Genomic DNA, 21,483 nt, shown 5'->3' on the forward strand with positions numbered 1-21,483 from the left:
TGACCCCTCTCCCAGGATGGGAAGGAAACATGTTGAAAGGCAGAGAGGGCCTTACCTCCTACCCTGCCAACTTGTAGAATGTGCTTTTGTTGTTGATGTCTTTGAGTTCTGTGTGTGTGCATGTTCGTATGTGTGCACAGGTTTAGAGGCTAGAAGTCAAGGTTGGATGTCTTTCTCTGTCACTCTCCACCTTGGCTCTTTGAGACAGAGTCTCTCCCTGAACCTGGAGCTCTGGCTAGCCTGGCCATGAAACTCCAGGGACCTTGCTGTCTGTCTCCACCTCCCCAGTGACGGGATTATAGGTATGGACCACTCTGTCTGGCTTTTCACCTCAGTGCTGTGGATCCAAACGTATGTCCCTCCACCTTGCACGGCAAGTACTTTACCAACAGAACCATCTCCCCACCCTAGTTTTGTTTTGTTTTGAGACAGGATCTTGCCAAACAGCCCTGGCTGCCTCTGAATGTGACATCTTCCTTTCTTGGCCTTCTAAATGCTGGGGTTACAAGTGTGAGCCATCCCAGCTGCCCCATATTAGCCCCTTCCTCTGTCACAGGCTCTTGTTTCATGCATGTCACAGGCCACACACAAGATAGACTAGTCCTGACTTTCTAGAGAGGCCCAGGAGGCAACTGGTAAGTGAAGAGTGGGGGAGGGAGCCGACGACCTCAACCTGAATGGTTGCTATGACTACAACCATATTGAGTGACACATATGGGTAGCCTCTTCCAGGCAGCGAAAAGGCAGAAGAGTTGAGGTTCAAAAACCCCTTGCTGGCTGAGGGGAATCTCCTTGACTGAAGCCGGGGTTAGAACAGCGCCCCCTACAGGTGGAAAGTGCAATGACAAAATGCCATGGAACATTCAGACAGCCCCAGCAAAATGGAAAGGAGAGGTGGCAGAGACCCCCTGCAAGGTGGAGGACCTCCTGGGGTCTTGTCTAGTGATCCCCACCCTACACCAGCATCTTCTCCCTTCTGTCCACATGCTCAGAGCTCTGCCTTTATGAACCTCCATCTCTTTATCTACAGAATGGGGACCGTAAACATCACACAAGCTAATGAGAAATTGAGCCAAGTTGACATTCGGATCTTCAGGAAAGGACAGTTTGTGTTGACATTGTTGTTGACCTGGCTATCGGTGACCCTCATGAACTTGGAGCCTCTGAGAAACTCCTTGTTCAAAGAGTCCACTAGTGTCCTCCCGCTTGTCTACAGCACAGAGACTGAGTGGAAGTGACCTCTTTCTTTACCCTGGAGTCAGCACCGCCCTGAGCCTCTGAGGCTGTTCATTAACTTCCAGGCCTCTGATCCTGCAACCTGCAGGCAGATGTCTGGCCCGGGCTCCAGGGCCTCAACCTCCCCACAGCCTGCAGAGTAGGAAGAGAGGCTATGGGTTTCTTTTCATAACCATCACTGTATGTGACTTCGGGTGAGTCCCCTCTCCTTTCAAGGTCTTAGAGGTTTTGGCTTTTTTTATAAGGGACTGGGACATCCAAACATTCGTGTGGCCATCCTGTGGGAGGCAGGGGGATGGGATAAAAGGAATACAGCCACAGCCAGCCAGCCCAGCTCAAACACCTAGTACTGCAGGTCATCCTGCCATGGCGACCGCTGGGGTCTTCCCCACCCTCTCCTTATTTCTACCTCAAATACCATTTATCAAAATGAGGACAATGGCGCCCACTCCATTCAGACGCAGACCCTTGGGGTCCTGCAGTACAGTAAGTACTCAGTGGGCACAGTTCTTCAGATACAGCGGGTGAAGCAGCAGGGGACAGGTTCAGCTGGGGTTGAAATGAGAGAAGGGTAGTGTCAGCTGTTTGATGCCACCCCAGGGTGACCGTGAGGCCATCCTCTCAGAGCCCCACAACTTGGGAGGGAACAGTTTGAAGGCCAGTAAGCCAGCACCACAGAGTGGGGTCAGTAGCCCCGGTTCTGTAGCCTCACCCTTGTCTTGGTAGGACCTGCCATGTAAGAACAGCTCTTACATTTTTTAATAGTTCAAAATATCCAGAGCTTGGGAGATGGCTCAGTCAGCAAGATGCTTCCTGTACAAGCATGAGGACCTGGGCTCCATCCCCAGTGCCCGATAAAAGCCAAGTGTGGCATGTGTCTGTAATCCCAGAGCTGGGGAGGTGGAGACAGGGTTAATCTTGGAGCTGGCTGGCCAGCCAGTTTGGCTGAACAGGTTAGCTCCAGGTTCATTGAGAGACCCTGCCTCAGTGTGCACCCCCCTCAAACACATATGAACATGTACAATACACACAGAAACACACAAGATCCATAGAAAAAGACCATCGGGGGATGGCAACATTATAGGAAATCTTAATTTTGGCTCCCGTACATGACTTTTTCTTGGCGTATAGTCAGCCCTTGGCACTCTGCCACCTTCTTCAAAGGCAGAGCTGGGAAATTGCAACAGAGTGGCCCACGAGCCTAAAATGTTTACTGTCTGGTTATTTACGGGGAGCCACTGCCAACCCCACTACCTGGCAAATCCTCCGTGTTACCTGGAAGACTCTGGCCTTGTGACAATCCATCTCTGCTGTTTCACCAACAGTGACATTCTGGATGCGTCACTTGGCCTTCCCAAGCCCATCTGTAAAGTGCTTCTAAGTACTTCCAGTTTTCAGGGCGTGCATGATGTAAATAACACACATTGTCAGACATGGGCATTCTGTGGATGGCGAATGGATAGATGTGTAATTTGTGTATGAATGTGTGTGTGTCTGTATGCAGTGCACATGTGTGTGCAGGTGTGCATGTGTGTGTAGCGTGCATGTGTACAGTGTGTGCAGGTGCGTAAATGTGCACGTGTATGCAGTGTAAATGTGTGTACATGTGTATGCAGAGTACATGTATGTGCAGGTGTGCATATGAATGTGTGTATGCAGTATATATGTGCCTGCAGGTATGCATGTATGCATATGTACATGTATATGTATATGCAGTACACATAAATGTGCATATGTACATATGTGCCATGCATGTTTGTGAATGTGGAAGCCAGAAGTAAACCCCAGGTACTGTTTTTTAGGAGTCATCCATTTTTTTTTTTTTTGAGACAGTCTCACATGCAGTGCTGACTGGACTGGAACTCCTTATGTAGACCAGGATGACCTTGAACTCATAGAGATGAGCTGCCATCCGAGTGTTAGGGTCAAAGGCATGTACCATGATGCCTGGCATCTTGGTATTTTTGGGAGAGGGTCTCTCACTGGCCTAGGAATCACCAGTTTGGCCAGGCTGACTGGCCAGCAAGTCCCAGGGATCCACCTGTGTTCACCTCCCCAGTGCTGGGATTACAAGCATGTACCACCTCACCTGACTTCTAACATGGGCTCTGAGGATGGAACTCAGGGCTTCATACTTGTGGGACAAGTCCATTCTGGGCTTTTTAACATATTAATTCATGTTTGCAAAGAACACAGCTAGCATGGTTTCATGGATAAAGCTTGCTACATTTATTGGCATGAATGACTGTTGGGGAATATTATTTTAAGGTGTGTTACTTTTGTTTCTGTTGCATTTGTTTAACTCTGTCAAGCTGTGTTACTGTGCCTGTCTAAAATACCTGATGGTCTAATAAAGAACTGAATGGCCAATAGCAAAGCAGGAGGAAAGATAGGCGGGGCTGTCAGGCAGAATATATAGAAGGAGAAATCTGGGAGGAGAGAAGAAGGAACAAGAGAGGAAAGAGGACTCCAGGGGCTAGCCACCCAGCCACCCAGCCACCCAGCCACCCAGCCAGACACTGAGTTTGAAGGAAAGAAAAAGCATACAAAAAAAGAGAAAGGTAAAAGCCCAAAGGCAAAAGCTAGATGGGATTATTTAAGTAAAGCTGGCTAGCAACAAGCCAAGCTAAGGCCAAGCATTTATAATTAAGAATAAGCCTCCAAGTGTAATTTATTTGGGACCTGGGAGGTGGGCTCCTCAAAAGAGCTAATAGTAAAAATCAACCAACAATAAATGGCACCTGTGTGGGAGTGATCAGGCATTTCTGTCAAGGTAGAGTTTTCATCCCTCATCCCACATGGTGTCTCTCACTCTCACCATCCAGTCACACCCACTCAACAGGAGGTAGACACTGGAAAGGCAGAACCCCAAGAACTCCATATTTTCACGAATGTTCATGGACCAAACTTAGACACCTGACCACCTAAGACGAAAAGGAAGGTTGGAAATTCAGCCTTCCTCAGCATGGCGTGTGCAGAGTGTAGGTTCTGTGATCAAGGAAGAGACAATGCTGGAGATGAGCAGGCAATCTCGGCCCATGTGTGGATGGATTTTAGGCCTCTCTTTTTTTTTCTTTTTTTTTTTTTTTTTTTTTTTTTTTTGGTTTTTCGAGACAGGGTTTCTCTGTGTAGCTTTGCGCCTCTCCTGGAACTCACTTGATAGCCCAGGCTGGCCTCGAACTCACAGAGATCCGCCTGGCTCTGCCTCCCGAGTGCTGGGATTAAAGGCGTGCGCCACCACCGCCCGGCATTAGGCCTCTCTTAAAGACATCAACAAAAAGTAAGACATTTTAAAGCAGAGGTGATATGGCAGTCACTTTTTTACCATGAGACACACACACACACACACACACACACACACACACACACACACAGAGAGAGAGAGAGAGAGAGAGAGAGAGAGAGAGAGAGAGAGAGAATGAGAATCACAGGGTTGCCAATGAAAAGTCCCTGCGTCCTTGTGCCTCCAAAGTGACTCACAATGCCTTTCTCTGATTCTGTCATGTCTGAATAAAATAACTCCCTATGTTTTAAGCTACTGGAAAGCAGACGTGCTTGCTATTGCTGCCCAAATTCTCACTGATGTAGCCCTTTTCTGGTCACACTGCCTGGGTTCAAAGTCAGGCTCAGCCACCTTCTCTGTGTGATTTACAATAGCCACTTCCACCTAAGCAACCTCCACCACCACCGCCACCAACACCACCCCCCCACACACACACATCTGAAAACACAACAGCTTCTAAGAGCCCAGTGTCAGAGGGTGAAGAAGCCAGACCCCTCAGGTCAGTGTGATCTGTGACAGGAGTCCTTACATCAATATTGCCCCTCCTGCCAGCCCCTACTCTGAGATGGAGTCTCACTATTTAGCCCTGGCTGATCTGGAGCTCACTATGTAGACTGGGCTGGGCTGAAGCTCACTGGGATCAGCCTGTCTCTGCCTCCTGGGCTGGGATTTTAGAGGTGAGTCACCCCTATTCCCTGTATCCCCTCCCATCATGGGGGATGCTGCAGGAACAGCATAGCGTTGCTCTCTTTGCAGTTGGCTGGAGAATTCTTTGAGCATTTGCATCTGGGAAAGAAACTGCAAACATTCATGTAACTTCATTTAATGCTCACAGAATGCCCTCAAGAAGGGCTAGCCTGGACCATGCTCTCTCCAGCACTGGCTGCCTGGGAATTTGCACAGCCCTTGTTCCCACTAGTATGGGGAGTTGCTCATCTGATGTTTGCTGGCCTCCTTGTTTCCCTTGGTGCTTCTCTGGGTCTCGGGGTCTATGGGCCCCCATTCAAATGCTTGCAACAAAGTTAATGCCAGCATCTGCTTCCAAATGTACAGGAAGAGTACTTCACCCATTGCTTAGTATACAATGAACGCAAGTCTTAAAACTCCAGGGTACCATGGTTTGGCATATCGGATTCTCAATCAACTGTCACCGTCAAAACACTTAGCCCACAGCATGTGCCAGCACGTGTGTGCGCCCTTGGCCTCCCCCAGTAGCCTGTGGACCTTGCTCATCCCCTCAGCAGTGGTGTGGTCCTGAACCCTCCAGCTCACCTGCGCTCTCTTCACCTTCCTGATGAAGGTCCTTCTGAGCTTCCCGGTGGCCAAAGAGGCTTTTGAGGATGGCGTTGGCAATGGGCAGCATCATGGCGGTGGAGGCTGTGTTGCTCAGCCACATAGACAGGAATGAAGTGGTCACCATCATCCCCAGAATGAGCCTGGGTGGCAGAAAGAGTTAAGATGGGATCTAGAACACTGGATCAAAGAGGGGATGTGGTCTAGTTTCCTGACCCTGGGAAGCCTGGGGGCTGGTTTTACAGTAGAGAAATTGGGGTCCAGAGAAGGCAGAGGGGTAGCAAATAGGCGAGCAACTGCCAGGTTTATCTTATTTGGTGTGTGTGTGTGTGTGTGTGTCATGGAGCATGCTCAGTTCTCTCTTTCCACTTGTAGGTGGCTTCTAGAGATCTAACTCAGGCCACCAAGCTGGAGCAGCAAGTGCCTTTACCTACTGAATCATTTGCCCTCCCTTGGCTTGTTTTTGATTCGAGGAAAACTGGGTTTCTTATGCTTAAAGGGGCCTGGCCATAAAGTCAGTCCGAGCCTAGGATTTCCCTGCCTTCCTCCCAGGTCCTTAAAGATGCCCATTCCAGAACGAAGTGACCCAGCACTAGAATCTGTCCCTTGGTCCCTCCCTGTTCGGATCCCACTCCTTCCTGCACCCACTGCTCACGTAGCTGGGCTTCTTGCCAGCATAAGTCCGCCTGGCTGCTTCTGTTCCCAGTCTCTGATTGGTCCGCGCCGCGCCACCCCCCCCCCCCCCCCCCCCCCCAGAATCTGTCATGGGCTTTTCCACCTGGAGCTAATGTAATACACAGTATTAAATGGGAGGTAAGTGGAGGCTTTGCCGTAGATTAAGCCATATCTTCGGGATAGGCCATCTCACAGGCCTGGATTGTTATTTTAAACCCCATGAGTTGTGCATCATGCAATTAACAACCTTCTAGGAAGAGTGAGAGCCACAGGGGTTCATGGGAAAACAATAATATGTCCATCTACATATATTAAAAAAAAACTTTCTTTTTGAGACCGAGGACCTTGGCCTCAGTCTCCAAGGTGCCTGATCACACTATTCTAAAATCCTGTGCACAAGACTGAGGAACCAGGAGTCCAACTCCATCTCCGGTGACACTGTATTTTATTTTATTGCTTTTTTGAGACAGGATCTCACTATGTAGCTCTGGCTGTCTTGGAACTCACTATGTAGACCAGGCTGACCTCAAACTCATAGAGACCTGCCTGCTTCTACCTCTTGAGTGCTAGGATTAAGGTGTGCATGACCATGGCTGGCTTTAGATGACTTTTAAGCATATAAAGGGGCATTGTCACCAAATCAATTGTACATTGCACGTACGAGGAACCCACCAAATTGTCAAGGAACTAATAAACCAAAACATGTGGGAAATGACAGCTTCTTGGCCCAACGGCCAAACAGGAAGAGCTTGTTTGCCCCCCCCACCCCACCCCACAGGCTGCCTTGTGGTCTTACCTGGCAGGCTGGACCCCAACCAGCATGAGGACCTTGAGGGCGATTCTCCGGTGCAAGTTCCATTCCTCGATGGCACTGGCCATGATCAGGCCGCTGAGGAAGAGGAAGTTGGTGTCGAGGAAGTACTGGGGGCAGACTTTGCTGGAAGGTAGAATGCCCATGAAAGGGAAGAGGATGATGGGTAGAAGAGCTGTCACGGACAGGGGCAGGGCCTCTGTGCACCAGTACACGGCCATGAGCAGGATGACATACAGGCAGCGGCCTTCCTGTGGGGGGCAGGAGATGAACACTTAGTCAGTGGCTCCTGCATCAGGCCAGAGGTGTCAGGGCGAAGGAGGGGGATGCGCACCGAGGCTTGTGCTCAGGGAAGCAGTGGACAGCATCATCCTGCTCAACTACAGAATGGGGAAGCTGTCTCTATGCACCACAGACGCTGTTGGAGATATGTGAAAACACCCCCATTATCTCTGTGGGAAACCCTGAAGAAGAGAACGTTCACAATTTACTTTTACAGAATCCCAGAAAGTGGGAGATGAAACAGAAGGAAACCAATAGAAAGTACTTAAAAGGTTCCCCCAGTGACACCTGGAGCATGATCCTGGGGGGAACCCTGGTTTTGTGTGTCAACTTGACACAAGATAGAGTCATCAGAGAGAAAAAAGCCTCAGTTGAGGAAATGCCTCCATGAGATCCAGCTGTAAGGCATTTTCTCAATTAGTCACCAATGAGGGAGGGCCCAGCCCACTGTGGGTGGTACCATCCCTAGGCTGGTGGTCCTATGTTCTATAAGAAAGCAGGCTGAGCAAGCCAATGGAAGAAAGCCAGTAAGCAGCACCCCTCCATGGCTTCTGCATCCGCTCCTGTCTCCAGGTTCCAGCCATGCTTGAGTTCCTGTCCTGACTTCCTCTAGTCATAAACTATGATATGGAAGAGTAAATCACGTAACCATTTCCTCCCCATCTTGCTTTTTGGTTATGGTCACATGTGTTTGGTCACAGCGATAGAAATCTTAACTAAGAGAGTGGTGCAGCAGATGTGTCCCGTCTTTTGATGTTAGGAAAAGATGCTGTCTACAAAGGTCATGCTTGAAAGCCACGTAGCCCAGTTACAAAGGAAGAGGAAGAGGAGGAGGAAGAGGAAGAGGAGGAGGAGGAGGAGGAACCATCTCTCAGTGTTTTAAGTAAGTTGAGAAAATTTGCAAATTTGCATAGGACTGCACTGACGGCTATCCTTGCCGGTTCTACACAATGGAACATGTCTTGAGCTGTTCTCTGGGATATAGGACGGCGGGGTATTTTACAGCTGATTGCCTGTCATCCCTGATTGAGGACTGCTTTTAGGAGCATGGACTCCCCAAGGGGCAGACTGAGCATGCCCCTCCCTCCAGAGAAGCTCGCCATGGAGGCAGGCAGATGCCACTGGTGTTGAGTGGGATTGGCCAGCAGTGATGGCGACTGCCATCCCTACAGGACCCTCAGAAGTGCCCAGTGCAAGCACACTCTTGATATGGAATGAAAGAGCCTACATTCATTGAGCTGTTCCGTGCCATTTACCCTGCTCTGTGCACCACCTGACGTGAGTCTCCGGTTTGGGAAAGGTGGGTCCTGGGATGCCTGGGTGTAATGTCAGTGACTCTTGGATCCCCTAGAACCATCTTACATCTTTGCATTTGGGAAAAGACACACGTATAAGGTCCTTCACTTTCATCTTGGGTCAGATGCAAGACATTCAGACGGCTAGACAGTCACACACCCTCCAACATGCTGCTTGGACATGGTGCCTTGCTATCCCCAGATCCACTTCTCTAGGAGAGAACATCTAGGCATGGCAGTCGCCTCCAGGGAGGTATGGTTGGGTTTCATGAGCCGTGGGAATAGAGAGAGTGGGAGCTGAGTGTGAAAAAGGCAGGTGCTAGCATCTGAACTCTGGTGCCCTCTCCTTCCTCTGTTGACACCCAGTCTCTACTGTGGTGATAAGAGGTGGGACCCTTAGAAATGGGACCAGCACCCTTGTGAGAGGCCTCAGGTTCCTTCTTCGGCTCTGGGAGGACTCCAAAGCAGGGCACCTCTCTGAGGCTGAGTGCTGCCTTTACTAGGCACCCCATCAGCCAGCATCTCCATCTTGGACATTTGCAGGGCTACTAACCAGAATCGTGGAGGTTTCCAGCCTTCGGGACTATGAGCAATAAACCTGTATTGTTTATAAACTACCCAAGCTAAGGCATTTTGTTACAAAAGCTCAAATGGACTGAGACATCCTCCTGCTCAGTTCACAGCCGAGATACATTGAGCTTCTTCTGACTTTAGAAGCACACTTGGCCAAGACTTCCAGGGGAACAGCATTCTGGGACCATTTCCCACTAGGAAGTTTGGTGGCCTTTCAAGCAAGATGACGGAGGCATATTGAATGCCATCACCCAAGCTTCCTAGTGAGATGCCATCATCCTTTCCCTAAGCTCTTCATCTTGGGTCACTGTCACACCTCAATTTCATATCCTGTCTCCAAGTCCTTTGAAGAACCATTTAAAGAATGAAGCCTTCCAGGAGACAGCAGCAGCTTTCTGAACTGGGAGTTGAGAGGTATTTGGCATGGGGAAGGAGAGGGGATGCCTTCTGCCTGTGCTGGAAGCTTCTTTTGTGTGTGAATCAAAAAGGAGTCGCATTCTCCAGCTGGACCCAGAGCCTGTCTAAGCCAAACGTAGCTAACAAGGGCTAGCATTGTTTACCCAGCATCCATCTGTAATGTTCTAAGGTAGGCAGATGGGAACATGGGTTGTTCTGTTGTGATTTGGCTTTTGATTTTGTGAAGTACCAGGGACTGAACCTAGGGCCTTGCACGTGTTGGAAAACCTTCTGACTCTGAGCTGTGTCTCCAGCCCTCTTCTTACCTCTGTAGATTTCAAGACAGGATTTCATTAGTTGTCTGTGTTGGCCTTGAACACATGTCAAAGCCAAGGCTGGCCTTTAACTTCAACTCCTTCTGTCTCAGCTTCCCAGGTATCTGGTATTACAGGCCTGAGTCATCACATCTGGTGAGAAATATGTGTGTTCTTCTTTTGTTTTTTTTTTTTTGTTTTTTTTTTGGTTTTTTCGAGACAGGGTTTCTCTGTGTAGCTTTGTGCCTTTCCTGGAACTCACTTGGTAGCCCAGGCTGGCCTCGAACTCACAGAGATCCGCCGGCCTCTGCCTCCCGAGTGCTGGGATTAAAGGCGTGCGCCACCACCGCCCGGCTGTGTGTTCTTCTTTAAAATGCATGTATGTGGATGTGTGTACACATGTGCTTACTGATGTGTGTGTAGAGGCTAGAGGCTAACCTCAGGATTCATCAGTAATGTGGTCTACTTCTTTTGAGACAGGGTCTCTCATTGGCTGGAGCTCATCCATTAGGCTAGACTGGTTGGCCAGTTCACTCTGGGGCCTTCCTCTCTCGCCTCCCCAGTCCTGGGATTATGAGCAGAGGCCTCAATGCCCAGCTCTCCGTGTGCATTCTGGAGATTGAACTCAGGTCCTCACGGTTGCAAGGCAAACAATTCACCAGCTGAGCCATCAGCCGCCCCCCGTCACTGTTCTTGAGTAGGGACACCAATGTGGTTCAGAAAGAAAGGAGCTTCACGCCTCACTCAGGAAGTGCGTGGTGCATTCCACGTGGGCAGAACCACTGTAAAGGAGGATTTGCTAGGGGCTGATCAGGCCTCATGTAATCTCCATATCAGAAGCCCAGGCACATCATCTCAGGCCATGTAAGATACTCCCAAGGAGGGTTCTAAGGCTAGAGAAGTTTCAAACTACTGTTCCCCTTGGCATCCACTAAAACTCTATGGCAGATGCATTCAAAGCTGAGAAGTTACAGAACCATATTTGCATTTGTTTAATGCAGTTTCTCGAGATACATTCATCCAAAGATTAAAACACTCCTTAAATCTGCCCATCTTGTACTCGATGGAAATAGTTAGGAAACCGGCCTGACTATATGTAACCTGGGGAGATTCCAGCATTCAACAAGAGTGCCTTATGCTGTCTTCCCAGTTAGGATCAAAATCCCATGAGAAGAGGGTCCCTGTTTGTTGTGTCTCATTCTCTTCTGTGTTCCAGAACCTAACACAGTCCCCTACATACTTAGTCTCGGTACCTTTAGGGAAGAATGGGTAAATAAATGTATAAATGAGCAGGTGGAGAGCTAAATGGATAGATAGGTAGATGAATTACATAGAATGGATGTATTGATGAATGGATGAGTGGATGGATAGGTGAATAGGTGGGTTGATGGATGAGAGGATGGATGGGTGGGTAGTTGGATGTGTGGATGGGTACTCTTGGCTGGGCCCTAGGCTGGAGCTTCAGGATACAGAGATAGGCAAGCGAACATCTGTCCTCCACAGCTGCAGTGGGCATGTGGCTGCAGAGGCAATGGTGGCAGGCTCCTAGCTGCAGACAAAGCTGCCCACTTCGTGGCATGAGTAGCCCTAAGTCTTGTAGGAGATTCCAGAGGAATCATCAGCTCCAATCCAAACAGGGAAATCGGGACAACCTTTCAGGAGCTCTCAGCTCCGTTTCAGAAGATGCACACCTCCACAGAGTCCGAAGGCCAGGCCCTCTGCTGTCCTCAAGCCTTTGAGTATTTGTTTCTCACTGTTCGCTCAGATCCCAGATGTGACCTGTGGGGCAGTAGAGGACTCCTGCGAGTAGGAGCCTCTGACGCATCAGAAGTTGGGGGGCGGGGAGTGTTGGAGGAGCTCACATACAACACCCAACCTAAAACTTTCAGGTAACAATGTGGCTTCCTGGCTAGTTGACATTCAGGTTGAGACTCATCAGACAGAAACCAAGGGGAGGTGCCACAGGGCTGAGAGCGTCAAAGAGACGGTGAAGAGAAACTGAACAACATCATGTCCACAACTTAAGAGACACAACTTGAAAATGTAATTCCAACATCTCCTTAGGAAATCACATCAGACGTTAAAGCCATCCCCTAGCCTTCTCCCCGCTCCCCCTGCTCTGCTGGTTTCACCATGACTGCTGAACAGAAATGGTATTGGCAGGCTTTGTGTCTTGCACACAATTCTGAGACCAGACAAAGAGGGGCACTTCCTGTTTCCGTCCACGGGCTCAGTATAACCTGGTGCTGCCTTGAGAAGGGCGTTACAAGAAAAGAAATTAGAATCCATAGTCGAGAGCAGGGGGCACAAAATTACCTGGAAATGTCTGAGTAGCTGAGTCCTGTTTCCTTCTCTGACCTGATTCATGTCAGGAGGTCAATGTGTCATGACAGTAGTAATGACAACCAGCGACATTTCCTGAATATTTCCTAAGTCCCAGGCTCCTAGCACACAGACTCAATTAATGCCCCAGAAACTTTTCTGGGGCCACTATTACCTCCCCCTCTTTTCAGAGGACAAAGTCACCAATTTCAGTCATGCCCAGAAAGCCAAGGCCACATCTTGTTGCAGCTACTGGGCTGCTGAGTCTGGCCAGGAGTCTTGATTTCCCAGCTCTTCTCTCCTACAGAGACTCTATCTCCTCTCCAGGCAAAGATCCTGGCAGGAAGCTGGGAACGAAGCAGGGTTTGGGCAGCACAAGGCCAGACTTCATTATTTTTCTGGTTAGCAATTGGAGCAGCGCGGGTGACCCCAAATATCTTCCCTTCCCCAGCTGAGTATCCTAAGTGCAAATGGGTTCGTGTTTGCCAGGGAATTGATAAGGGCCACTATCCCTTATCTCCTCCTGACCCAGCTGGGCCTGGAAGACAGAACTGATTCAGAGCAAAGCTCTCAAACAGGTATAGATAGGAGAATTAGCACACGGACATAAGCCAACAATGTAAAGCCTTTTTTACTGTGGTCACCTTGCTGGAGCAATCAGGGATCAGCCACAAAGAGGGACAGTGGAATGAGATGCCACCTTTGAGGATGAAAGAAAAGAGCAAAACCCCCCTCCCCCAGGCATGAAGAAGAGCTGGCAGCGATGTGGGATTAGACTTTAGCATCAGGCGGAACCTTGTATCGGCAGATACATCCTCAGAGCAGTGCAGTCTCTGGGAACAACATCTTTACCACTCAGGCACCTGGGGAGGGAGCATCCTGAGATACGTGACAGTACAGAGTCCATGTTAGCTGACTGTAGAGACTCCAGGACCCTTGACAAGAAACAGGTTGTCTGAGTGGCAGGTGTAGGGCAGCATTGTGACTGATGGCTCCATTGTGGGGTCCCACAGAGGCTCCCTAGTAAGGCCTTACTCAAGGTCAGAAAGTCTGAGTTTCATTTACCCAGCAGGGCTGCATAATAGGATGATTTGTCCAGGGGCGTGTTTACCAGGTGTCTTGAAGGGTCTACACTTGTTGATACTTTATACCTCGACCTTCAAAGGGGGAGGTATTTTGCTCCTCTCCTTACCGATGTATAAAAAGCCCATCATGAATAAAGTCGAGATGGCTGGGTACTGACCCAGGGCCCTCCCAAAGCTATCCTGTGTCTTCTTTCCCATCGTCTCCGTCCATATTTCTATCTAACACTGGTTCATTCCTCACTCTTCCCGCCAAGAACAGGTCAGGTCAGAGCTGATCTCCTACACTCAGTGTTCTGGTAGTCACTGATTTTAATTGTTTTGAGGTTTCGGAGTAAAAAACAGGGCTCAAAACCACTATGTATCCCAGGCTGATCTTTAACTCAGCGTCCCATGTTGCTTGCCTCCGTCTTTTGAATACTGGGATGACAGGAGTGTGTTATCATGCCCTGCCCGGTGGTGTGTGCATTCTAGAAGACAAAAAAGCCAGAACCTCACCTGAGCATGTGGCATTCTTCACACTGGGTCCCAGCCTGCCTAGAGGAGAGGAGTCCAGGGACAATACTGATGAGAAAGGGTCCTGAGATGGCCCTGGCCCCACACTTCCCTCCAAGACTTGGTTCTAAAAGAATGGCCATAGTCTGTGGCGAGCAGCCAGTGAGGCACCTGAACAAGGCTACTGTGAGAAATAAGGAGACAGAGGACAGCGTGGGAAAGGAACCAAACACGGGAAGAAGGGTGCCCCAGAGCAGGTGCCATAGAGCAAATGCTCCTCTGTGAAAGGTCAAAGCAGAAGCGATGGTCTCCCGAAAACCAGTCTCTAAATAAGAAACAGGAGGCCCAGACAGGGTGCCACAAGCTTGTCATCCCGGTGCTGGGCAGGCTGAGGCAGGAGGATTAGAGTTAAGTCAGTCTGGGCTATCCTGCAAGCTCCGGGCCAGCCTGGTGGGACCCTGTCTCAAAAAGAAATAAAGGCACCATGAAAAATACATTGACAAATGGGACTAAAAATAAGCATTCAATAGAGGGTGATGAAAACCAGGGCTCAGCAGGAAGTGGCAGCATAAAGCCAGCCTGTTAGAGACAGGGAGTAAGGGGAGGATTCAAAAGAAACCAAAGGCAAGAGGACCCCACGAAGTGAGAGTCAGGCATGATGGATGGTGCACACCTGCAATCTGAGCACCTGAGAGGCAGAGGCAGGAGAATCACAGTGAGCTCAAGTCCAGCCTGGACCACAAAGTTAGAACCCATCTCAAAAGCTCATGTACACACTCCACTAACAAGTACATATACCATGTATCTACACACACACACACACACACACACACACACTACCTGTGGAGACTTAGAATAAAGCAATGAATAAGTAAGGTTTTTCTATGAGTTTATCTCTAAGATAATTCTCTATCAACTACACACTTCAAAATGCATTTTCAAGCACTTAAAAAAATAATTTATTTTTTATATGCATTTGTGTTTTGTCACATGTATGTCTGTGTGAGGGTGTCAGATCCCCTGGAACTGGAGTTACAGACAGTTGTGAGCTGTCATGTGGGTGCTGGGACTTGAACCCCAGTCCTCTGGAAGAGCAGCCAGTGCTCTTAACCTCTGAGCCACCTCTAAAGACCCCATTTTCAGGCTTTTTATCCCCACAGGTTCCTATGAGATGCAGACATCTCAATTTGCAGAGGAACAAACGGAGGCACAGGGTATTTGGTGGCTCGTCTAGGGGATTCTGCAGCACCCCATCCCTGTCCCAGGCCTCCAGACAGTAACTGTACTCACTGCAACTTTCAGTGTCTTCTGGGTGAGACCAGCAAGTGCTTGAAATGTGGCGAGTGCCGCCGAGAAACTGGAATTTCACTTCTTTAATTTAAGCTTGTGACATGGGACTATGATATTTGGATGGGATGCAGTAGAAGCCTCTTTTCTTCCTGTGCTAGAGACCGCTTCCCACTTTGACTGCTTCCCAGTCATCTGTATCAGCTTCTTCCTAGCTCTGGCCTGGGACATCTTTCTTGCTGTGGCACCTGGCCTCTCAGACTGCCATCTTCTCCAGGCCTCATTCTCTGGGTCCTCCGCCATCAGTGTTTTGTTTTGTTTTGTTTCTGAGTCCTCTGGTCCTTCAGCAAACTCCCCCTCCAGAGGCAGAACCTCTGGGCAGAACCAGTGCAAAAGGCAAAGGAGTTACCAGAGCGACCCAGGAAGGAAGCTGGGAAGATGAGGTGCCTCCTCAGTGACCTCTAAGCAAAGTCAAAGGAACTGTACTAGGGACCATGTGACCTACAGCTGCTACCACAACCTGCCTTGAGGGGTGAAGGGAAGCCAGCACTCCCAGGTGTGGCTGGCAGATGGTGGTGTGGCCATGCAGCTGGCCTGGGCTCAGGAAACAAGGGGCCCAGAGACAAATGCAATCGATCTGCTGTGAGGTGCAGTGAAACTGTGACCCCATGGGTTCTCCACCTCAGCCCACTATTCCTTTGGTGGCCAGGATGGTTGTGGGTGCTCTCCATGGTCCTGAAATTTTCCCCAGCCTTTCCAGGCCTCAGCTTTTACATCTGTAAGTTGGGGATTTTAAGACAGAGCAGGCCTTTTTAGCACAGGATCCTGGGATCCTTACAGTCCATTTGTGTATTTATATTACCTTCAGTATCGAAGGTGTGAGCACTCCTTCAGCATGTCCAATCATTACCAGAGGTGTTTCTGACCACCAATTTAAACCATTCCAGACTGGACATAGTGATACATGCCTGTTATCCCAGCACTCAGGATGGCTGAAGCAGGAAGACAGAGGGCCAGCCTGAGCTACATAATGAGACACTATCTCAAACAAACAAACAAATAAACAAACAAACAAAAAATCTGGAAGAGGCAGGTCCTCTCTTGTTTGTTTTCTAGTCCACAGGGTCTTTTTGATGAGCAAATTTTTTAATACTATGAAATTCCACAGAAGAGCAGTTTGAAGCATCTCTTGGGAATTCAGGTACACTCTGGCACAGTGGAGCCCACATCCACACTGAACAGCACAGAGCTGAGAGCAGTACTTTCTGTCCTAGGAGCCTGTACCCCACTTTATCACCACACCCCTCCCTGTGGCCCTTGAGACACTGAAGTCCAGCCCCGGTTCTAAGCTACCCTCTGGTGGGGCATTTCCCCCTGTAAAGAACGTTCGTTCTTCACCTACAATACTGTCAGAAAAGCAAGTCTGATCTATGCAGGGGCTGTGCCTTTCCCCCCTGCTTACTCTGCTGTGCCCTGCCTTCGACCCCGAATGGCCTGGTTTGTACCATTTCTTCCTCCCTGTAGCTGGTATCTAGTGACCTGAGCATGGGGATGAGCAAAGCCCTGTCTGTATGGAGCTCGGGGCTAGAGGGAGGAGAGATTATGGACCGTAGACCAGCAGTCAACTCCAGCTAGTGAGAAGAGGCTTAGCCTGAGAGAATCCCACCAAGAGCCCACATTACATGAGGGAAGATAAACTCTCTAGAGAGAGGCCTTTGAAGTGAGCCTGAGTGACAAGGAGCTGAGGAGGGGCTCACTCGGCATGGAGCAGGCCTGTCAGAGCTGCCCCTTCTCAGTCAGAGCCTCCACTCTTATCCTGACCTAAGCCCTGGGACAGACCTTTGCTCTGGTTCTCAGTTGGTAGATCAGTTGAGTTTTTGAGTCAAGGGTCTCGTGTAGCCCAGGCTGGCCCCAAACTTACTATGTAGCCGTTGTTGGCCTTGAATCTCCCTTCTACTTCCTGAGTGCTGGGATTCTAGGCATGCACCACTGTGTCCTAGAGCACAGAATTTGTACCTTCCCTTGACTAGGAGGCCCTTTCCCAACCTGCTCTGTGGGGTGCCCTGGTGACTCTTGTCCTAACCTGGTTAGGAGCAAGGGCAGAGTTGGCAACCTGTTACCATCCTGGATTCAGCCCAAGTCATGCCAGGGCTACCCCGACACACTGGCTAGAGCCTGGCCTTCTCACAGGAAGCATTGTAATCCCTCAGCCAAAGAAGACTCAGATGCAGTGCTTAGGTCGAACCTCGCCACAGGGATTAAAGTCTTTACACAGAGCATGCAGGGGGAGGGGGAGAAAATGCCCTGTCAGAAAGTTAATTTTTGATCTGGGGAATGATTTCCAGGCAGCCCAGGTGACTTTTCCCCCTTGCTCCAGGCTGGCCCCTCTGCCCATGGCGGGAAGAAAAGGAAATGGCCAAGGGCAGGGGCTCACCGGACACCTAATCCACACTAACACCTCTCTCCCTCTCACCGGCTTTCCTGGGACCTTTGTCAGGGTGTGGGGGGGCAGCAGCCAGGATGGTGGTAGAGAGCCAGGCAGCCCTTGGGGAATCAGGAAGGGGACCAGCTGCCCATAGTGGTTGGTAGCTGCTGCCTCCTTGAGCTCATGTAGACTTCAGGAGTGCACAGCTATTGGGAGGGCCTGAACCTGGGGCTCCGGCAGGGAAGAAGCCAAGCAGGGCTGCAACTGTCAGGCTTAGGGGCTCAGACTGCGGTGTGTGACCTTGGCCAAGCCACCTCCTTCTCAGGTAGCGTGGGAACAATGGCATCCTGTTACCACCATAGATAGGTCTGGCATCTGGAAGACATGTAGTCCCCAACAAAGCAGGTTTAGGACCCCCAGGGACAGCAGTAGATAGGGAACTGAGAAGGAGGGTTTAGGACCCCCAGGGACAGCAGTAGATAGGGAACTGAGAAGGAGATAAAAACCTGAGCCCATAGGAACCTGTGACTTAAGAGGTGGTGTCCAGTGCCATGGTGCCTGGGTTTGAATCCTGACTCTATCACTTAACTCTTTTCAAAAGAATTTCGGTGTCCTAGCACTGCTGTCCTGAGGGTCCTCTACAACTGGCAGCCAAGCATGGCACAGAGTCAGCCACCAATGTTGGGCCACCTCCTGCAGATGGCTGTCACTTTGTGCACACTACTTGCCTTTTACGTTAGGTTCGTCCTACCTGGTGGCCTAACACTCTGGAAGCTGAAGCAGGGAGATTGAAAATTTGAGACCAACCTAGGCTACATAGTAAGACTCCTGTCTCAAACAAAACCAAACAAAAGGAGGCAGGCCTCAGACTTTCCTTCCGACATCTGCAGGGGACTTGATGTCTTTTCTGCGGGGTGAAGGTGATGGCCATGGTACCATTGAGACACAGACACTAAAGGGAAGGATAAGTGGAGCACAGACCACTGGTCTGGTTTCAGGCCCGGGCCTGACAATACAAATAAGACCAAACAGAAACACTTCTGGTCCACCAAGCTGAGAAGTATCCTAGTCAGAGGCTCCCAGTAATAAACAAGGGACCTGTGAAGACCTCAGACACCCAGAGACGAAGCCAGGAGACGTCTATCCAGTCCTAAGTGCAGACTCTGTGCCACAGCTCCAGATGTCAAGAGCTTTGGGGCAAGTGTTGCCTCCCTGTAAGTGAGGTATGTGGGAGGCTGCTCTCTGAGTACCAGCATCTGTAAGCTGCCTCTCAGGTTCCCCCTGTCTGTCTTAGAAAACACCCAAGAAAGCAGCTAAGCCCCACTGGGCTCTCAACAGGGGAGTGAGGAGGGATTGGAGGACTGGTTCAGGGGAATGCTGCCCCCTGCCCCCACCCAGCACAGTGCTGACCCCTGGACTCATTAGCAGATGTCCTGACAAGTTCAAGCTTCTGGAGCCATTCATTAAAAGTGTTCCTGGGGCAGCTCACACTCTGACTGCCCAGGGCTCACTAATCATTCACAAGCCAGCAGGCAGGCCGGCACCAGTCAGGAATGGCCCCAGATCAGGAGCCTCAGCAGCCTGACTCAGCCCTCAACTGTGTCCCTCTGGGAAAAGAAGCTGACTCACTGTATGACCTTGAGCAGCGCCTCCCCTGTCAGTGCCTCAGTTTCCCCAACTGTTCCACAATCTCATCAACCAGGAGGTGCATTCTACCCTTAGCGGCCCGGTTCAGTCAGGAGGTCCACCTTCTCTGGCTTGGGTGGAACCCGTCCCTGGTGGGATAAGCTTCAAAGCCCATCTAGGCTGTTCCATTCTGTGACCAGGGTCCCAAAGGTTTGGAGGTAGAAAGGCTAGGCATTCGAAGTCATCCTCAGCTACATGGGGCGTTCGAAGCTATCCTGGGCTATATGAGACCCTGTTTCAAAAACAAAACAGAAGAATGTTGACTTTGCATTCAGAATATGTGTTTGAGGTACCTGTGTGCTGGTACTGGGTGCTGGCTTCTGCTCAAAGTGGGGCGCTCTTAGCCCAGCCCAGATGCTCTGCGGGTCTTGTGTCCGTGGCTTCCTGGCATGGCGCCACTTGCCCCACTCAGTGACCTACCCAGGAACCTGGTCATGCGCTCCCAGGCCCGGTCCTGGGACTCTCCAGCCCCCCTTTGACAGGGGGCCTCTACTACTCACAGCCCCTCCCAATCCAGGGCTCTGGGCTTTGAGCCAAAGATAAGAAGGACAAGAGAGTGGCGTCTGAGGTTTTTCTCCACATGGGCACTCTCTCCTTTGACCTTCCAGGCAACCCACCAGGGCAGAGCAGCCTATTCCAGCTTAGAGGGGAGGTAAGGAGGGCTCCAAGAAGGGGGGAGGCCAGGAGGGTACAGGGACGAGTCCCATGTCCCATCAAAGCCACCAGCCACAGGCTCACTGTGATGCAAATGTCCGTGCTAGCCCTCGTACTGCAGAGGGCTGCCCAAGCACCTCTCATGGGCCTTGCTCCTTGCTCCTTCCGTTTCTTAGATACACAAGCCAGTCTCCCCCACATCCCCGCCAGCTCCTTATCAGAGTCTCTTTGTTTTAAAGAAGTGGAAACTGCAGCATAGAGAAGCTGAGTAGCTTTCCCAAGTTCAAACAGCCAGGAAGTGGAAGAACAAGACCTGCTCCAGCCACTATCCCACCTGCTGCTGGAGTCCATACCCCACTCGGAAGTGATTCTGCAGGATGCACCAGCTCATGAGAGGCAGGCCCCTGCTCAGTCCACAGTACAAGACCCTCAGCAGAAAAGGTTCTACGTGCGCTTCACTTACTCCCTGGGCGGCTCAGCTTGGAGGGCGGGTAGAGCCATCTATAGGTTCCCTCTTGCTGGAAGGGGAGACTGAGGCAGGGAGGGCTAGGCCAGAAGCACACTCAGGGTGATCATCTCAGCCTCGGCAGCTCTGTCAAGTAGATGAGCTGGTTTCAACCCCAGCCTGTGCCTCTGGAGTCTGTCCTCAGTTCCACTGTGTGATTCCTGGAAAGATGGACCCATTGTACGGAAGGGCAAGCCGAGGCTCAGAGCGGGCAGTAACCCACCAGTGTTGCTTATCTATCACCTGGAGGTGTGGCTTCAGGCCAGCTCTCGATGGCTGCTCCACTGCTTGGCTGCACTGGAAGATGCAGTGAAACGGGAATTTGTGCTGGACAGGGTGGGGGCGTTGAAGCAGGCTACCCCGGGGAATGCTAAGCTGGGACTCTGTCTTAGTGTCTGGGGTTCTCCAGAAGACAGATTTTATGGAGAGTGGAATGGACATAGGTAGTCGAGTCAGAGGTGGGGAAGAGAGCTTAGGCTTGGCCGTTGGCTTGAAGTCCTGGTTTTTCAGCCAGCTGCATAACGTTGAGCCTCTCTCTGCTTCAGTCAGTCATATCATCTGGTAAGTACAGGGTGCCCAGTGCCTGCCAGGTGCCCTGGGGACACAGTCCTGTCTCACACATGTCAGTTCTTTGGTCTCCCTACAAGTCTGGCTTTGTCGTTAGCAAAGCTGGGCCATAGTGGGACCAGCAAGCTTTGAGTATTGCCTGGTCTCAGAGGGTCATGGGAAGGTAAGGGCTGGGAAGTGGGGTCATCCTGGCTCTCCTTGCCCTGGTCATCTCCAGGCTCAAGCCTCCTCTGTCTTCTGGGCTCCTGGGAGCTAGATGGTGCCTTCCTTGAAGCGGAGGAGATAACGAAAGAAAGCCTTGT

General features: G+C 50.5%; 1 protein-coding gene across 3 annotated transcripts in view; it reads right to left on the minus strand.

Annotated features, from left to right (window-relative positions):
• Nucleotides 1-21,483, minus strand: part of Slc13a3 (solute carrier family 13 member 3) — a 71,492-nt gene that overhangs the window by 39,108 nt on the left and 10,901 nt on the right. For all 3 annotated transcript variants that reach the window (XM_052724582.1, XM_052724581.1, XM_052724583.1), the window contains exons 2-3: nucleotides 7,284-7,549; nucleotides 5,792-5,955 (exon numbers count right to left, since the gene is read on the minus strand). In XM_052724582.1, coding sequence (XP_052580542.1) covers nucleotides 5,792-5,955; nucleotides 7,284-7,549 — 430 coding nt within the window. The remainder of the gene's footprint in view (nucleotides 1-5,791; nucleotides 5,956-7,283; nucleotides 7,550-21,483) is intronic.

This window comes from Peromyscus californicus, unplaced genomic scaffold (assembly GCF_007827085.1).
Source record: "Peromyscus californicus insignis strain IS unplaced genomic scaffold, ASM782708v3 Scaffold_7__1_contigs__length_154581171, whole genome shotgun sequence".
NCBI classification, from domain to species: domain Eukaryota; kingdom Metazoa; phylum Chordata; class Mammalia; order Rodentia; family Cricetidae; genus Peromyscus; species Peromyscus californicus.